At 38.8% G+C, this 20,306-nt stretch overlaps 3 protein-coding genes across 3 annotated transcripts; 2 read left to right on the top strand and 1 right to left on the bottom strand.

Annotated features, from left to right (window-relative positions):
• Positions 1–9,654: 9,654 nt before the first annotated feature.
• LOC119648520 lies at positions 9,655–10,379 on the top strand. The gene is made up of 2 exons (XM_038050287.1): positions 9,655–9,895; positions 9,961–10,379. Exons 1-2 carry the CDS (start codon positions 9,655–9,657, stop codon positions 10,377–10,379), a joined length of 660 nt encoding a protein of 219 aa, XP_037906215.1.
• Positions 10,380–12,852: 2,473 nt separating this feature from the next.
• Positions 12,853–13,221, bottom strand: LOC119648518 (short-chain collagen C4-like). Its single transcript, XM_038050286.1, has one exon. It carries the CDS (start codon positions 13,219–13,221, stop codon positions 12,853–12,855), a length of 369 nt encoding a protein of 122 aa, XP_037906214.1.
• Positions 13,222–17,485: 4,264 nt separating this feature from the next.
• Positions 17,486–18,685, top strand: LOC119648517. The gene has a single exon (XM_038050285.1). It carries the CDS (start codon positions 17,486–17,488, stop codon positions 18,683–18,685), a length of 1,200 nt encoding a protein of 399 aa, XP_037906213.1.
• Positions 18,686–20,306: the final 1,621 nt, after the last annotated feature.

Below are 20,306 nucleotides of genomic sequence, written 5' to 3'. Positions count from 1 at the left end.
TTTGTTTCCTCACAGTAAGTTGATGAAGGATTGGAACTCCCATATAGTGGCATAGAGGGAACATTGGAACGGAGCAGACTAAACTTCATGTTGCGGTTTAAACAGTTGCCTTTTTAGCGCTGCTTAAGCGTAGAATAATATCGAATTTCATACCATTGTCGCACAGTAGGCTGAATGAAAAATCTAGGAGCAAAAAATTTTTTGTTAGCCTTTCCTTAGTAAATTTTATGGCGATCATGAATTTACCGCACAACATTTCAAAACATTCAATCCCTGATTTTTTTCTGGAAAAAAATGCCCAAACTATCTTTTTTTGAGCAAACACAGTAGTTGAGCCCCTTGACGCGTTAAACGCTTTCCCATCGGCCATTATAACGAGCAATTTGAAATTAAATGCTATTTGTTGGCCATGGCCAGCTTCAGCAGGTTGTAGGAATCAGTTGCTCTATTTCGCAGTTTACCCTTTCATATTGAAAAGCAATCATTGCAGTACATTGTCTTACTTTTGTGTGATGTTCCGACACTTTACTTGTTAAGGTTTTGTGTAAAACAAAACCTCATTAAAATCGGTTTACTGTCTGTCTGTCCGTCAGACGCATTTTTTTTTTTTTTGGAAACGGTTATAGCGATTCACACTGAATTTGGTAGAAAGGTGGGAACTGTGAACCCTCATGCATCCAGTGAGTTACATTATTCTGCGTCGAATTTAAGCGGGGAGGGTCACCATACGTGTAAAAGGGGGTTTATTTTTTTCACCAAATATAGTTATGTTGGATATCAAATGAAAGGCCTCGGTTAGTACTTTGCGAAACCGGTTTAAGTTTTGAGTGCAGGTGGTGGAAAATGATCATTTCTTCCGCGGATCCATTCTCAGAAACTATCCAACCGAAAAATCAGGGGCCTGCAACCGCTTCAATTTTATTCGGAACAGCAACAGTAATGGCCTTGAAATCCAAGCTCCATTTCTTCAATGAATATTATAACACTGGTCGATGAATTTGAACTCGATTTTTCGCAATTGAAAGTTTCATATTTATATCAATAAGTTTTGGTGTTCTGCTGAAATCTTTTTCACTTGTGCAGTTTTTTTAAGGTTTTGTGTGAAACAGAACCTTATTAGAATTGATTCGGTGTCTGTCTATTCGTCTGTCTGTCTGTCTGTCTGTCACACCCGATTTATTCGGAAACAGCTAGACCGATTGTCACGAAAATTAGTAAGAGTGTGTGACCTGTTGTTCCCTTTACATACAGCAAGTGGTGCTGTTTTGTGTTAAGTTTAAGGGGAGGCTCCCCTAGAGGATGCAACATTTTTTTTTCATAAAATGTGGCCATGTGGAGTACCAAATGAAAGGTCTCAATTAGTACTTTTTGAAAATACAAAGGTACTTTGTACTGATGAAGGGGGTAAGTTGCTCCCGAAATATATATCTACACTGTAAAATAAAAATTGTAGTTTGGAGTAAGTTACTGGTCTATCAATGATATGATTGATGTCACGGATGCGATAAGAAGATAATCAAAGTCAAATACTTTATTTTGGAAAATCTGCGAAAATGTGTGTAATGTACTTTTTGTGTATTTGTACAGCGATAGTGGCAATATGGCACCCAGAACATTGCCTGAAAACTTTTGCTGTTTTCGGAGATGTGTTTTTAAAAGAAGGTTGGAAATATTTTCCGATGAACGATTACTTAGTGTTGGGAAGGGTATAAACGAAACTTCGGACTTGCGCCTATACATCTGGGCAAAATGTGGACGCCAAATAGTGTTTGCGGTACTTGCGGGCGCACTTTGTACCATATCTCCAAAGGCGAGAAAAATATTTCTCATTTGGGAGACCAATGCTGTAGAGGGAGCCGATAAGGCATGAGACTGATTGTTATTTCTATTTTACGCAGCCCGCAAACTTACGTCAAAGTGCAACGATGTATTCAGATGTATAACCAGCGACAAAGCTAATGTCACATTTACATTCACTACCAAAACAAAAAGTAGTAGTGGCAGATCCTTCTTCTGGAATGAAACGGCAAAGAACGTCGGAAAGTCGGAGCCAATGGAGCGGACCATTATTTCTCGAATTGAAAACAGACTACAGCTATATGAGTATTCCTCTGGGACAAAAGTCATGTACTATCCGAAGTGAAGCAAAGAACTGCAAAATTTTTTTGTTGCGGTACCCAATTACTGCTACTGTTCCGAGATCCCTGGTCTTTTTGCTGCACTATTGAAACACTATACTTCAGTTGAATAACCTCTTTTATTGATGAAGGCAACAACAGCTTAAAGATGGTCTTGCTGCATAAAGGGAACATTAAGCCTTCAATCCCAGTTGGATACACAAGGAATGTGAAGGGAAGTTACGAATCGACAGCAACCATGCTGAAGTACATCAATTACCACCAATACGGTTGGAAAATTTGCGAATAGTGTATTAGGGCTAGAAGACGGCAATATAAAGTATCTATGCTTCTTATGTTTATGGGATAGTCGCAATCATGAGCAACATTACAATCGACGACTTGGCCGCTACGAGACGAAAATATGCCTCTTGGGTTCAACATCATGAATGCTCCTCTCGTTGCAGGGACAAAATTAATCTTCCGCCTTTGCATGTTAAGCTCGTCTTTTGGACGAATTTCGCTAAAACCTTGCCAGTTAATGGACCACCGCTATTATTTTTGAAGCAAAAATTCAAGGTTATATCTACCAAGGTTGAATCTGTAATTTTCAATAAACCTCAAATCAGAACAGAAGTCCGGATTATGTGGAAAAAGTGACACATTGGTGGAGAAAGCAGCTGATAAGCATAAGTTAAGACATCATTTTTAAGGTGTGTTGAAATGACAATCAGGTGAAAGTGAATACTGAAGCCACACACAACACAGCCCTCCGCAGGACCTATAAGAGGCAAATGGATGCCGCAATAACCGCAGTCAATAGAGATCCTGGAGATGAAGCATCAACAAATGATCTTTACAATCACCTGAAGAACGGCATCATAAATACGGCCACAAACATACTTGGCCCCAGTCGCAAAAAGAGTCGGAACGGCTGGTTTGACGATGAATGTAAGTTAGCAACGGAACGGAAGAATGCTGGATATCGAGTAATGTTGCATTCTCAAAGAACGCGGGCACGTGCAGAGAGTTATCACGAACTCCGGTGAGCGGAGAAACGAATTCACAGATGGGAAAAGAAAGCCTGAGAGAATCAGTAGGTCTGTGAACTCGAAAAGTACAGGGAGCAACCGCACCAGGCGCGGAAGTTTTACCAACAAGTCAGCAAGATGAAGCCTTACACACCTTAATGCTCATCCTGCCGAGACAAAGAGGGACAGAATGGGCATATTGGAACGATGGGTTGGGTTCTTTGATGGACTGCTAAACAACTAGAACATCAGTGATTTGGAGGTCGCGCCAACTGAAAACGCCGGACAATACACCACCATCATCGGCTTAAAAATCATAAGTCGCCAGAAGCCGATGGAATTATAGCCGAGTCAAATATGGAAGCGATCAATTACACCCCAAGTGGTTCATCAACTTGTGCTACAGGTGTGGGATAGCGAATCAATGTCTGACGATTGGCAACGAGGCATTATCTGTCTCATACATAAAAAGGGAGATATTACACAGTGCATTTATTATTTTTATAGAGGTATTACGTTGCTGAGTACCATCTATAAGATATTCTCCGCTATCTTGCTAGACCGGATAGCCCCATATGCCCAGAAAATCATTGGCCTATAACAAAAAGGCCTCACTCCAGGCAAATAAGCAACAGATCAGATTTTCTCTCTGCGGCAAGCGATGGCAAAACTGTTGGAATATGGACACCAGTTGCACCATCTCTTTATCGATTTTAAAGCTACCTATGACAGCATCGCAGGGTAAAACTGTACACGGGCTTGAGAAAATTCGGTATCCCGACGAAGTTGATAAGACTGATTCGGCTGACCCTGATCAATGTGCGAGGCCAGATAATAGCAGCAGGATCACTTTGAAGACCATTTGACATCAGCAACGGTCTACGACAAGGGATGCCCTATCATGCGTCCTCTTCAACCTGGCCCTGGAGAAAGTGATTCGCGATGCCGATGTAAATGCGAGAGGCACTATCCTCTTCAAGTTCACCGAACTACATGGGAAGAACAACCCGTACAGTCTACCTTTATTCAGATCGAGCAGGCGGCACGAGATCTTGGGCTGCATATTAATGAAGGCAAGACGAAGTACATGGTGGCAACGTCAGCGCCAAAACCAAAACCGAAGGAGCGAATAAAATCGAATCGCACTGGCCAAACGAAAACAATGAAGATAGCAGCCTACAACTTTGAGACCCTTGGAAATTTTTCCTATCTAAGGGATGCCTGGCCCGGGAGAAAGTCATCCGTGATGCTAAGGTAAATGCAAGGGGTACGATCCTCTTTAAGTCCACCCAACTACTGGTCTATACTGACGATGTCAACATCATGGGAAGAATGGCCCGAGACTTACAAACTGCCTTCATCCAGATCGAGCAGGCGGCGATCGGCGCGAGATCTTGGGCAGCACATCAATGGGAGCCAAACAAAATATATGGTGGCAACGTCAGCACCGAAAGCCAACCAAATCAAACCGCACTGGTCAAACGGCAAGAATAAAGATAGGAGAATACAACTTTGAGCCCGTTGATAATTTCTCCTAACTAGAGTCGAAAATCACAACCGATAGCAGCTATCACGATGAAATCCGCGCACGATTGTTGGCAGCCAACAAAGCATATTTCAGCTTACAAGAACTGTTCCACTCGAAACGTCTCATCATAGGGTCAAAGCTCTTACTGTACAAGACAATGATCTTGCCAGTCCTCATGTATTCCTCGGAGACTTGGGTTCTTAGCAAGCAAAGTTGTGAACTATTGGTCGCGTTCGAAAGAAGAATCCTCCGAAGAATTTTTGGCCGCCTACATGAGGATGGACGATTCCGTAGCCTACATAATGACGAAATCTATGAGAGATACCATGACCGTTAGATTGTGGATAAAATCCGGCTCAAAAGGTCATGATGGGCGGGTCATTTAATCCGTATGGAAGAGGATAATCCCACCCGGAAAGTCTATGAGGGCACTATCTATGGTAGAAAAAGGAGGCGAGGCAGACCCTGCCTGTGATGGAATGATGGTGTAGGTCAGGACGCGAGACAGCTTTTAGGGATATCGAATTGGTGGACCTCGGCAGAAAACCGGGATATCTGGAGTTCCTTATTAAAGCAGGCTTAGACCGGATACCGGTTTGTTGCACCGTTGCTGCTGATGATGATGAAATCTTCAATCTCGATTTGCTGGTGCAAATATAACCAACAAGATGCATTTTCTCTGCAATTACTTGCAGTTTTTCCTGAGAACTTAGGTGCCGAGAGTCACGAGCAAGGCGAGCGCTTTTATCAAGATATTGCGGAAATTGAGGATCAATACAAAGGCTTCTGGGATGAAGGCATGATGGGTGGATTACTATTGGTTTCTCACAAGTGAAGAAGAAAGCGAAACCAAGCGAAAAAGTTAAAGTCGAAGCACCTTCTAAAATACCGGGACCGACAATACGGAGAGGCAGTAAGCGAAGCGATTTGCCAAACCAAATTAATTGCAGATGCAGATGACCATCGTGTAACTAAAAATTCTTACATAAAAGATCGAGAAAAAAATGTTCATACCTCAAACGCCGACCTTTCTGCTTCTGGCTTGTTAGGGTTTTGCGTAAAAAACAAACTCTATTAAAATCGGTTTACTGTCTATTGGGGTTGGGGAAATCCATCATACTTACGCATCTGTATTCCATGCCGAACTTTTACCGACTAAAGCTTACCATATTTTTTCCATACTCCACGATTTCCTAAGATTTCTATTTCGACGGAATGACGAGATGATATGACGGCCCTACCATAGGCGAATCCTACAACAGCGGCTTGGTACGGTACTAGGAGCCGTAAAACATGATATTATACAGCTCCGACCCTTCAAATAATAGAGAAGTTTCTACAGTCAAAAGTAATCCAAGATGATATTTAAGTAATACATAGTTCGGCGCTTGTACCGCAATGAGTGCTTCGGTGATACGGTGCTATCTCGCAGAATTAAATGTGTTCTTGACGTTAGAAGCACCAGTGCCCAATATTATAATATTTTCTTGGCTAGATTATAGGCCACTTGAGTCGCGCTAACCGCTTATTAAGCTTTTCGGAAATCAAACTGCCGATTTGATAAATAATCAATTATTAGGGGTAGCCTAATAGGTTATACTACATTTAGATTATCCGCTAGAGAATCTAGCTTATTGTGTTCAGAAGACATACATACATACATATAGGATATTGGTTCACCTGGCTTTAGGATCACCGTCGGCGTTTGACATTTTAATTCTATTTGGAAAGATTTTTATATTGGCAAGTTTGTGAACACCTGTCAAACATATTGTATTTGGTGTTGTTCTAATTGATAGTTTTAGTCCCTCGTTAGAGATTCCACTAATACCAGGAGCTGGGTTTCCTCGGACTCTTTTCACTACGTCCAGAGCTTATGCTTCGGCTTCTGGAGGGACTACTGAATCATCTGGATCGCTTCTGACCTACTAACTACGTACAAACGGAACCGTCGTGTAAAGATATATTCTCACCTATGAATTATATATACGCTTTCGACTTTTTTCTTATTCCCTCTTTGTTTTTTTGGATAACTTAATTATTTCTGTTTTTCTCTTGACAGCTCAGCACAACTTAAGCCGCTTTTCAAATTTGATTTCCTTATACACATGCAAAATGCTATCCTAGGTTACTCAGGATCATCGTTAGGTGCATCCTTCAAACTTTCGATAGCGTTGAAGCATGCTTTAGTTTCTCTACGTTGATTTTTAAAGTTCTGCTTCTGCTTGAGTAGTATTGGTAAAGACGATGTGGCGCTGACTGGAGTGGTGGACTTCTCAAGTGTAATATATAAATAATTGGAAAAAAAACTGCTCATCAAATTAATTGATGCTAGTTCTTTATAGGTCGCTCTTTGACTTCCATTTCAGACAAAGGATATAACCAATCTATCTATAATAACAACAAAATTTCCTTTTTGACCGTCTAGTTTCGGCGAAATAAATTATTATTGATTCGAGCTGCGGTTTATGACCTCGAAGGATATTCTTACGGATAGGCTGCCAAAATAAATGATTCAGATATCAAATCAATATTTGTGAATTTGCATTATGAGATCATCTTAAGTCATGGATTTGTATTCCCAAGCGGAGCGCATCGTCTACTTATTCATCAGAGGGTGTCAAAAATACGACTGGACAATATTTGGAATATTAAAGCAATTGATTCCTGTCGATCGATTCCTGAACAGAATAAACAATTGATGACTCGTAGACTTGTACTCTACGTTACATTAACAGTAAAATGAGGTGAGGTTGCTGACAATAAAAGCAAGTGATGCTTACGGTCGAATGAGTCAAGAAAACTGCAATTTTGTTTTGGCTATGTTGAGTTCTATCTTTTTTGAATGTAAGTCAACTGATCCACATAAAAAGGTTATACCCAATGCTGCAACGAATTTTGGTTTTTATGATGCATATTTTAGGTGGAAACGACATGGACGTAGAATAATAATAATAAAGTTTCATTATTACGAGTATCTATATCTATAATAGTGGTTTAGAATTCCCTCCCATATGACTCATCATCTCATTTTGACTCATTGAAAAGGTTCTCTTTACTCGATTCATTGGTTTGTCTGTTAGTTGTAGCTAATTTATTCGAAGACAACTGAGTCTATTGTCAGAAAAATGGATGGGAATCATGCCCTTTATATAGCGGGCAACTCTCTGTCTCAGCATTTAATTTCGTGATCTATGTTTTGTTTTGCTTAGTAGTTTGCAGTGTATTACGACTTTGCTGGCTTTTTTCGAGCGTTGTTCTATCACGATACAAGTTAAATCGGTTTAGAAATAGAGGTTCTCAGAAATTGAGAACTTACCATCTACTGTTTTGATGGCATGAGTTGGTTTGTGTAATGAGAGAGAATTAATATTTCTTTGATAAAAAAAAGGGATGAGGGCGGCACGTTTTCCTGAAAGTAGCGTTTGTGAAGTCGGTGTGGAAGTTAATTTGGAAATGACGGCGAGAACAGGACAGGTAGTTCTAAACACCGGATCCCCCCCAACGTTCCGGCGCTCTGGCTGCGAGGGAAGCATTCCAGACGTAACCTTCGCATCGGAATCATTGGTGTCGCTGGTGGACGGGTGGCGAGTTCTGGAGGACTTCTCGGCAAGTGATCACCAATACATTGCTTTCGAACTGGTGGACACAAACTCTCGGTGTACGCCAACCCGGCGATCTTTCTGTGTTTGGAACGTCGTGAAAGTGAACCTCGGGAAGTTTGTCGAAACTCTGGGAACAGGTGAGGCCACGCTGGAGGGTACTCCTGGTGGTGATGGCGCCGCAGCGGACACTGTCGTAAATTCAGTTATGAACCTGATAACGACGGTTTGCGGAGCCTCCATGCCCAGGAAGGCATCGAGGCGAGTAGTATAAATATGTATGTTCTAATCCACTTTCATATAAAAATCTTGCGGTTTTGAGACGGCATGTATGTTCGAATCCAGTTTCATATGAAAATGTTGTGGTTAGGGGCGGCCGGTTTGGCGCGTGCCGGGGGCGACTTTTAGGGAAGCGTAGTTCGTAGGGCGCCGTCCGCGGGGGTTCGGGGATCCTCGTTCCGGGCCGGGGCGGGTTTTGTTTAGGTATTGGTCGGTTCGTTGGCCGTTGTTTTGAACTCCCTACAGTAGTATAAATATGTATGTTCTAATCCACTTTCATATAAAAATCTTGCGGTTTTGAGACGGCATGTATGTTCGAATCCAGTTTCATATGAAAATGTTGTGGTTAGGGGCGGCCGGTTTGGCGCGTGCCGGGGGCGACTTTTAGGGAAGCGTAGTTCGTAGGGCGCCGTCCGCGGGGGTTCGGGGATCCTCGTTCCGGGCCGGGGCGGGTTTTGTTTAGGTATTGGTCGGTTCGTTGGCCGTTGTTTTGAACTCCCTACAGTAGTATAAATATGTATGTTCTAATCCACTTTCATATAAAAATCTTGCGGTTTTGAGACGGCATGTATGTTCGAATCCAGTTTCATATGAAAATGTTGTGGTTAGGGGCGGCCGGTTTGGCGCGTGCCGGGGGCGACTTTTAGGGAAGCGTAGTTCGTAGGGCGCCGTCCGCGGGGGTTCGGGGATCCTCGTTCCGGGCCGGGGCGGGGCGGGGCGGCGTGCGTTTTTGTTGTTGTTGGATGTCATGTGCGTATTGCTTGGGTGATGGGGAATTGCTTATCAGGTTGGCATATTTGGGAGCGTGTGAATATTAGACCGCAGGTGAATATGTAGTAAGTTTGAAAATGATGGTTTTTTCTAGATTTTAAATGTACTTGGCTGATTTGTTTGTTGTTGTTGTTGTTGCTGAGGTTGCTGATAAGAGGCGATCGTTTGGGTGCCATGTGCTAATTGTTTGGGTGACGGGAAATCGCTTATCAAGTTGATGTATATTAGGGACTGTGTGAATATTAAACCGCAGGTGAATATATTGTAAGTTTGAAAGTGATGTTTGTCAGTTGTGAAGGAAGATTAGAAGTGTTAAGCGATAAGCCATGTTTTGGATTGAGCGGTTATCGCATAGAGATAAATATTGTATATGTGAACAAGTATGGAAGAGTTTTAAAATTATCAACGTGAAGATTGATTCGGGTTATCTGGAGGTTTATATGACACCTGAGGATGGTTCAAGGGGGCTTGTACTAAGCTTAAGGAATGGAGAGGATTGCAAACCTGGAAATTTCGATACGACATTTACATTTCAAATCTGGCAGCATGTTAAGATTGAAGTATTTGGTGAGTGGGATGGTGATGAAGGGAATAGTGTATTTTTTATTGCAACTTTGGTGTTGTTGTTTCAGGTAATGGTGAAATTACTATAATGGGAAAAGTGTTGCCAGGTTTGACTAGATGTAACACGAAAGGCCGATATCCGAAGGGTTGTCCGTTCAACGACATAGATGGTGGTGATGATGTTGAATGGGTGCAAAAATATGGAATAAATGAATTTGAAAAAGGGGAAGAGGAAAGAATTAAAGAGGTTCTTCGCCGAAATGGAAGTCATCATGATTATTATGGAGATGATATCATACGAATTCAGCGGGAGTTTGATCGATTGATTCGAAGAAAACAAAATAAAAAATCTTTATCGAGTAAAATTATTGCAAAAGAGGAGGGGGAGAATGGAAGATCTAAGAAAACGTTTCGCATAAGGAGTGGTTATCTGGAGGCTGTTGATGAGGGAAATCTTGAAGTTGATTTAGCTGAAAGAGAATTTTAAATAGTCAATGATAAATTTTGAAATGTGGGTATATCCATCCTGATTGTTTTTTTCTTGTAAATATTTGTTTATTGTTCATTCTTTTTCTTTATTATATAAGTTTAACAGGTTTTCACTTGAGGATATTTATAGATGACATGACATGACAATGTGGTTTTGAACAAAACCATCGAGACTCCAAAATGATTTTCACATTTTAATATAAGAATGGATGTAAACTAGAACAAAATGATTCATATGATAATAATCACATCCAGTAGACTAGCAAAAAAAAAAAAAAAAAAGTTTTCTTTCTCTCTCTCTTTTTTATGGAATAGAAGCAGCCGAAAGGTTAGGTAATTTCAATCGTTCAGAGCCGTATAAATAGATCTCATGACGGTAAATATACAATTAGTTGGTTTTCGCAAATCGATTGGAATAGAATGGAGTTTTTAAATATACTTCTTGTGTTAGGTTTTGGTGTGCCTTTTCTTTTAGGTAGCCCATTGCCAGTGGTTAATCTTAATACCAACGAAAGTACAAACAATTTAGCGTTTAATCTCGTGCTACCTGATAACAATACAGCGCAAGTGACATTATCTTTTCGACTTATGACTGTTAGTACAGTTTCAACAGAAACGAACACGTCGTTTCAAAATGATGCCGATGTTGCTATTTCATCATCATCATGGCTGACGTCGACGTCACCAACAACAACAACAACAGAACCGTCTAGAAGATATGTTACAGTCGATGAAGCAATAGAAGGATTTCGGCAAGCTTTGATTAAGAAGGAAATGGAAATAGCTGGAATTATCGAGAGCGAAAATATTTTTTACAGGCACTTTAAATTAGAGTTCGATGATGACAAAATTTTAACAGTTCGATGTACATATGATAGCAACTATTCCATGCGCTCACTGAAAATCGCATGTTATGAATACCATGAGTTCGAAACCGAAAGAATACTCAGTAATGGCGAGGTTGAGTATATAAAACAGGCAGATCCAGACTATAGGAGCAATATAGAATTTCTGGACTTGAAGAAAATGAAGCAAACCTATTCTATGAGTATTGCTTGAACCGCGAACCTGTGCACAACGAATTAAAAAAAATGACGACGACGACGGCGAATAAAAACAACATCGATGTGGACGACGACCTTCAACGTTCTATTGAGGAGTTGAAACAATTTTTTTGTACCAACAGATTGCTAATTCTTACGGAGCACTTTAACCAATTTATAAGCAGCTATACGTTTTTGAAACCATACGCTGAAATGTCGCAGAAAGTCAGCCAATTTGGAAAACATTACGTGAGCTGCCCGTGGGCATATGACGATGCAAAATGCGGACCAGACACTTGTGAATGTTATAGTGTTCGTAGGAGAATAAATGAAATGAAAAACCTTGTTCAGTTTTACAAAAGATTAACTAATAAATAAATTTTATTCTTCAATCAAAATTACAGTGTTTCATTGTGAATCTTAATATATCATATCCTTGGTATTTATCCAGGAATTGTGTTTCGTTGAGAACCCTAGCCACTTCACAAACGCTTGGTTACCATTCCTTTTCAATATTTTTTCCACAAGATAAATTGACGGATGCTCAGCTTTCAATAGTTCAGGCTCATAAAAACCACCTTCAATTTTATTTCCTTCGTAATCTTCTAATAGATATGTAACGGGATTGGTAATACGAATTTCGCGAATCTTGAAAATTTCCGTGGTCCAATTGGGTGTGTAGCCCTTTTCAAATACATGCTTGTATTTACTGATTCGAACATGATCACCCACATTATATTTAAATGGACCCATCACCTTAATGTTGTTGTATACGGTAGACAGGAGTAATTTTTCATTGGAACTATTCACAGCAGACGGAGCCATTTTAATTGTTCGGTGTTTTTTATTATTGTAGGCGTCAACTATATCATCGACTTGATTGATCCACTTGTAGTTTCCATTCATACTAAACTCTTTCCACATCATATTCTTTAGGGTACGATTGAATCGTTCAACAATTGATGCCTTAAGTGGACTATACGTGGAATAATGGTTTATTTGATATTTTGTCATAACATTTTTAAAATGTTTGTTGTAGAATTCTTTTCCGTCGTCTGTTTGTAGGTTTTTAGGAATGCGTCCTCGTTGGAGAATCTGTTCAATTGCTATAGCAACTTCTTTACCCGTTTTTGTTTTGATGGAAGCCGTCCACGCAAACTTGGAAAACGTGTCGATGATCGTAAGAAGGAAACGGAACCCCGTATTGTCGCTAACATATGCTCCCATTTCAACTAAATCGGCCTGCCACAAGTCATCCAAACCTTTAATTATGACTGGTCGTCGGTTAAAATTTTTTCGAGCTGACCTATGTAATTCGTTTACTACTTGCCGTTTGCTCATTTTAGAATGAACTGAATTTCGTAATATGATTGATAGTTGTATTTGTTGTTGTTGTTTTCAAGGTATGACTTTGAACTGTCATCATCATTATAGTTTTGTAAGTTCGTCGATTTCAAGTTGAATTTGTCTGTCTATATATTCTTTGAGTTTCTCAATGTTAATATCAACGTAGTTCTTTGTAGAAGCATCAGCATCCTCAACGGGTTCTCCAAGATTCTTGAGTTGTTTGAATTTGATGTTGTAATCACCGCTTTCCGTTTTATTAAATCCCGCACCATGCAAACCTTGTAGACCATCCTTACCAGGTTTTCCTTCCGGACCTCGGGGACCCGAGGGCCCCTGCTGACCTATAGGACCTTGGGGACCTTGAGGACCCGGGGGTCCTTGAAGTCCTTGCAAACCACGTTTTCCTCCTCCAGTATCGTTTGAAAATCGACCAAATTTATCAACACCCATTTAATAAATGATGTGAGCTGCGTGTTTATTCTATTATTTGTGATTCTTTCAATTCTTCAATGATTGATATAATTTCATTGTTATGATTATTGTGACCGGCTTGCTGTGACGCAATGAGTAACCGCAATCGACTTACTAGTTCATTGGGATCATCCCAATATATATAGTCAATTTGTTTGTTAGACGTTTCCATTAAATTAGGGTTTTTGCATTTAATATTAGGGGTTCGTGTTAACCCTTTTCCTTCTTTTCTATTTAACAATTTAGAAATTATTCTTGTATATTTAAAGCTTCGATTTCCATTGACTTGACTGCTACTGTCATAAGAACGCCTGTGAGCATTAGAGTGTAGAAGAATACTTTTATAATTCTCTAAATCATCGTCGGAATATATTGTTTCATCTGGATACTTCATAAAAAGCAGTTCATATAAACCCCGACTTCCAATGTAAGATTTTTCATCTACAATTATATGATTATCATCGATTGCGAAATCTGAATTTCCTATTTTCCACTGATTTCCATTATTGTCATCCCTATATACCCCATAAACACTGTCAATTACAGATGGTTGATTTACATAGATATCTAGATATTGCTTAGCAATATCTGAAAAATGATTTTGCTTCAGGTATTCTCCCAGATATTCTTGCCCTTCCGGAGTGGCAACATATTGGCGAACAGCTTTTGTAGAAGACTTAGGAGTTTCAAAAATGTGTTCATTTTCTTCATAGACACGATCTCTCTTTAATTCCTCATCTTTACATTTAATACGAGCTGATGAAGACTCTTCTTTAAACTCTTGTTTTTTTATGTCTTGTTCCTGCAATACTTTAGCTTTCTTAACAAATTCTTTGAGGGGTTCCGTGATGGGCTTAAATGTTTCTTCCAACTGAATCTCTGTTCCGGCTTTGTTAGCTTTCAGCTGTTGATATTTTTTCCTTATTGAATCGGTTGTCTTTACAATATCTCTGAGCAACTGTTTGTCAAGCTTTGTTCTTTTCATTGTTTATGGAATCAGCAACGGATGCAATTGGTCAAATTTCGAAATATATCTAAAATGTTTTGAAATATTCTTTCAATAGGTTTTAGTTTGATTTTGAACTGATTTTTGCAGCACCTAAATCGCTTTGTTTCTTTTTTGAATTGTTTGGAACTGTCCTCACTGTTGCTGCACTCAAACCGTATTGAACTGTTATCGAACTGTATTGAACAGCTATTGAGCTGCATCAAACTGATCCTTTGAACTGCTTTGAACTGCTCCTGAACTGCTTTGAACTGATGCTTCTGAACTGCTTCTGAACTGCTTTTGAACTGCTTCTGAACTGCTTTGAACTGCTTTGAACTGCTCCTAGACTGCTAAGTTGGTAATGATGCTTTTAATAGATGGGGGGTTCTTTCCATACTGAGGATTTGCTTTTATAGTATTATGAATATATCGAATCCCTTTCGATATCGACCCTTCTCTAAAGAACTGTCTTTATCAATTACACAGAATCCATATTTATCATTCCAACATTCAGCACAAATGGTTCTAAACTGTTCGAAAGTCATGTCGGTGTTTACGTGATCATTGTAAATGTGTCTTAAATTCATATCATCCTGTTTGAATATAATCAAAAAATTTGCGTTATCTCGAATAAGGTGTTTCGGTATTCTTGTATATGTTTGACACAGATAAAAGCTATCAATATTATGATGTCGTCCCATACAGAAATATGATCGAATATTCTCTTGTTTCTCGCTGGCAATATCATCGAAAATGAAAACAGAGTCAGATTTGGCTTCTTCAGGCGAAATCACTTCACTATTATTTGAGAATGTATAGAAGCCCAATCCGGAAATAGCTTTAACAGCCTGCTTCAAATGTTCATATTTGGGTTGATGTAATGATTTCGAGTAGATGTAAATATTTTCAAATTTTATACCATTTGGGTGCTTCAATAGAGAAAGCATAACGTTAGTTTTGCCGCAGTTAGAAGGACCCGTAATAATACCCCGAATATTATTAGGCAATAAATTGCTGTGTTTAGCTATACAGCTTTCATTTGTAATGTCAGTGTTTTCCACCACCAACCTTTGTTGTTGTTGTATAAACCGCATTATCAGTGCAACTAAACAACCAGACTGAAAGTAATTACGTTGCTGCAAAAAATGTTATAGTCTGCGAGAGTTGTTGAACCGAGCAGGATTATACGCATACATAGACGCAAAGAGAACGGTCACTATAAAATGATTGATCATAAAAATAAATATACTAGTACAACACGAAAAGCGGTGAAAGGAAGAGGTGTGATTAATACCCTAATCAATAAACTTCCAATTGAACTGCATCTACCTGGTTATCAATACTGTGGTCCTGGTACAAAACTAAGCGAGCGGCTTGCTAGAGGTGATCCAGGAATAAACTTATTGGATCAAGCCTGTAAAGAGCATGATATTGGATATTCAAAATTTAAAGAAACGGCTGATCGTCATATATTAGATAAAATATTAGCTGAAAAGGCATGGCAACGAGTCAGATCAGCAGACGCAGGATTGTCAGAACGAGCTAACGCACTACTTGTAACCAACATGATGAAAGCTAAAGTAAAATTAGGAATGGGAATGAAGAATAAACCGAAATTTGGAACAATTGTTTCCAAAGTCCGAAGGATTGTCAAAAGAAAGAAACCCGACACAATGAAAGCGAGTATTAAAGTAGCCTTAGCTGCTGCAAAGAATATAACAAAGGGACGGAAGAAGACTCTCAAGACTCCAAGGATAATACCCATTCCTAAAGTTGGTGGAGTTCTACCTTTTCTAGTTCCTCTTTTCGCAGGATTATCTGCTATTGGTGCTTTATCAGGTGGAGCTGCGGGAATAGCGAAAGCTGTTAATGATGCTACCAATGCCAAAAAGACCTTAGAAGAAAAACAGCGTCATAACCAAAAAATGGAGGAGATAACATTAGGCCGAGGATTGCATTTAAAACCGTACAGAAAAGGATTAGGGTTGTTTTTGAATCCTGCTTCAAAAAACTTTTAAAAACGCTACCCAAGAGAGCATTAAATGAGAATGATTTAAAGAGATTCGCCAGATTCTTGTCAAACTTCAGAGGAGTTTTCATGCGAAATAATTTACCGAGGGGAGCTGCAAAGCAAAACGAATGTGGTATTCTAAATCTGGATAATATGCAGGGTTCTGGTACTCATTGGGTAGCATACAAAAAACAGAATCGATATGTGGAATACTTTGATAGTTTTGGAAATTTACCTCCACCGAAAGAGCTAATAGATTATCTAGGTTCTAATATAAAATACAACTACAATGCATATCAAAGCTACGACTCATATAACTGTGGACATTTATGTTTGAAATTTTTGTACAATCTTTTGTAAATATATATATATATAAATACTTTTAAAACTGAAAATCAATCATTGTTTTATATGCTGCCATGGCACTTACATTAACTCTAAGCGGAAATTCATCCATTCTTACAACTGAATATTTTCCACCAATCGATTTACAAGGTGGTTACGTATGCGGACTTGTTGATTTTCAAACATATAATTCTATACCTAACGTGGATGAAAAAAATAATTTATTTCACATTGGGAAGCACATTATAGAAATACCCATTGGATCGTACGAAATTGATGATATTGCCAACTATCTGTATAAAGAATTAGCGAAGATCAATGACAAAATAATTCTTTTAATACAGGCTAATAATAATACACTCAAAAGTGAAATAAAGTCAAATGCTCCAATTTACTTCAATGAAGAAAGATCCATTGGTCAATTGTTGGGATTCGCTAAACGAGAATTGAAAATCAATGATAAACATACTTCTGATCTACCTGTGAGTATAAGTAAAGTGAACGTAATACGGATTGAGTGTAACATAGTTGGAAATTCTTACATCAATAATATTCCCTCACACACAATCCATGAATTCTCACCTGAAGTAGGACCAGGTTATAAAATAGTGGAGGTTCCTAGTAACGTCATTTATTTACCGGTAAGCCTTAAACGAATAAGCACGCTAACTCTTAAGCTGATTGATCAAAACGGAGATATAATAAACTTCAAAGGGGAAACAATAACGATTAGACTTCATTTGAAGCCTCAGGATGCTGCTTTATAACGACGATAAATACCTGCCCGATAATGTAGATAGAACCAGTTCAATCAGAAAAATCGAACGAGCTAGACCGCGATTAACATTGCAAAATAAACAGTATCTAAAGTTATTGGGATTCAAATTGAAACAAAAATAATGAGCGATATCCTGAACGTTACACGTAAAATCAGTTTTGATAATAGTATATCAAAAATCGAATACCATAGCTACTCTCCATTCTTATCATCATACAACTCCAGTGATGAAATCCGAATACCCATACAACAACAGGATTTGTGTATTTTGCCGAGTCAGAGTTTCATTTACATTGAAGGCGCCTTAACTAAAACAGATGGAACAATATCAGCACTAGCTAAATTGACGAATAATAGCGTAGCTTTCCTATTTGATGAGATAAGATATGAACTGAATGGAGTAGAAATCGATCGAAACAAAAATGTGGGAATAACATCGACGTTAAAAAATTATATATCACTTAATGAAAACGAAAGTAAAATGCTTTATAATGCCGCTTGGTCACCGAACGAATCTATCACACCGTCAAGTGGTTACTTCAACTTTTCTATTCCGCTAAGAAAACTTTTGGGATTTGCCGAGGACTACAAGAAAATTATTGTAAACGCTAAACACGAGCTAATTTTGGTTCGCACAAGAAGCGATGAAAATGCATTTATTTCATCCACTGATAATGTACACATCAAAATTTTTAAACTACAGTGGAAGGTGCCCCATGTTAATCCCGATGGCGCTGAAAAATTGTCAATGTTGAAATATATTGAATCGGGATATCCGATTCAAATAAGCTTTCGAAATTGGGAACTGTACGAATATCCAGTTCTACCCACAACAACAGATCATGTGTGGAATGTGAAAACCACAGGTCAACTCGAAAAACCTCGATATGTTATTTTAGCTTTACAGACAAATCGAAAAAATCTCAAAGACAAAGATGCCAGCAAATTTGATCACTGTGATTTAACAAATATCAAAATACATTTAAACTCCGAATCGTATCCTTATGACGATATGAATATTAAATTTTCCCGTGATCGATTCGCTCTTCTCTATGATATGTACTGCAATTTTCAACAATCTTATTACGGTGTACAACCTCAGCCACTACTTTCACGAAGCGAATATAAGGAATCTGCACCAATTATAGTAATTGATTGTTCACGTCAAAATGAATCCATGAAATCTGGCTCAGTGGACATAAGGTTAGACATGAAAACATCTGTAGATGTGCCTGCCTTAACAACAGCTTACTGCTTGCTCCTACATGATCGTGTGATAGAGTACAACCCACTCACTTCTTCAGTTCAAAAACTTGTATAAAAACTATGGAAACTATAAATGTTAATCCAGTATCACGTTTACATTCTGCACGCAAGCAAACTGCACCATTTCATCACCATGACGATGATTTTCGTTATCGATATGCAAGGATTTAGAGGATGCAACAATACTTTCATCATCAAAGAGTTAGCTGTCGTAAATGTAAACGAAAATTTTCATCGACACTTTATACTGAAACCTCCCTTCAGTTTTTCAACACTATCAAGAGAGCTGCAATCCCAGGCACACTGGGTATACGAAAATCATCATGGATTGAAATGGGAAGGTGGACTAACAACATTTTGGGAAGTGAAAGAATATTTACTTCTAAACATGAAAAATACAACCATCTACGTCAAAGGAACAGAGAAGAAAAAATGGCTGGATGATTTGCTGGGAAATATTGCACTAGTATTCAATGTGGAAGATCACAGCTGTCCGAATCTAAAATCACTGAAACAAAATTATCCCGACATGTTACGCTGTAATGCCCACAGCGGATGTTGCGCGCTACAAAACGCATTCCTTCTGAAAAAATTTATAACTCAAAATAATAATCAAATGTAATAAAAAGAAGTTTTCATTGTAAATAATAAATTTTGTTTTTTTTTCTTTATTGTAAGTAATTTTTCTGTGAATAATAATAATAAATGTTCACATCTAAATCTACATTTTCATGGTTTATTATTATATATGAAGATGGAATTCCAAGTTTTTGGAATTGGCCGCACCGCTGCAACTCAAGGACAACTTCCCTGTATTGAAGTCGTCCAACACATTATCGCTACATTTACTATAACGCGATGGTAAAAATAGCCGCATAGTACCCTCCAAATCCACGACGATAGTCTGTCCATATCTATAGAAAAAGCAATGAAAAAAAGAACTTGTTAGCAGAAGCAGAGTTTAATTTTAAATTCTAACTTACCGTGTTTCCATTCTCTCGCCTCCAGTGATGTGGTACCGCTTTCCCACTTCCAACTCTGACGTTTTAATATAAATGAGCGGCTTGCAGCCCAATAATTCGTTAATCGAATCCATCCTCTACGGCAACTTTTCACTTATAACAAAATCTTTTCACAAATTCCACTATTTATATTAACTTGTCATCCAAACAATTAGCACATGGCGCTCAAACGATCACCTCTTATCACAACAACAACAAAATCAGCCAAGTAAATAAAATCTACAAAAAAAAAAAAACCATCATTTTCAAACTTACTACATATTCACCCACGGTCTAATATTCACTCCCAAATACGTCAACCTGATAAGCAATTCCCCATCACCCAAGCAATACGCACATGACATCCAACAACAACAAAAACGCACGCCGTAAATACGCGCTGCCGGAAATTCATCTCCCCAGCTGTTCGGTTTTAGACCAGGGAGATCCACAATTGATGCTGTCATGCAAGTCGTAGACGCCGTTCGACGAGCAGAAGCATATAACCGCCGAACTCGACGGGTGTTGCTCCTCGTAACACTTGACGTCAGAAATGCCTTTAATTCCGTAAGATGGAAAGACATTTTAGACACACTGGACAATACTTTCAACGTTCCGAACTATCTCTTACGGATATTGAGGAACTATCTGAGGAACCGCTCCCTGCTCTATGAA

The sequence above is a fragment of the Hermetia illucens genome, chromosome 2 (assembly GCF_905115235.1).
Source record: "Hermetia illucens chromosome 2, iHerIll2.2.curated.20191125, whole genome shotgun sequence".
Taxonomy (NCBI): domain Eukaryota; kingdom Metazoa; phylum Arthropoda; class Insecta; order Diptera; family Stratiomyidae; genus Hermetia; species Hermetia illucens.
Note: the sequence above shows the minus strand (reverse complement) of the source record. Positions and strands in the feature narration are given on the sequence as shown.

Excerpts from the sequence above, each read along its gene's own strand:
- LOC119648520 (XM_038050287.1), top strand. The coding sequence starts at position 9,655 with ATGTTTTGGATTGAGCGGTTATCGCATAGAGATAAATATTGTATATGT. Across the intron at positions 9,896-9,960 it reads TGTTAAGATTGAAGTATTTG|GTAATGGTGAAATTACTATA; the intron begins GTGAGTGGGATG and ends TTGTTGTTTCAG.
- LOC119648518 (XM_038050286.1), bottom strand. The coding sequence starts at position 13,221 with ATGGGTGTTGATAAATTTGGTCGATTTTCAAACGATACTGGAGGAGGA.
- LOC119648517 (XM_038050285.1), top strand. The coding sequence starts at position 17,486 with ATGAGCGATATCCTGAACGTTACACGTAAAATCAGTTTTGATAATAGT.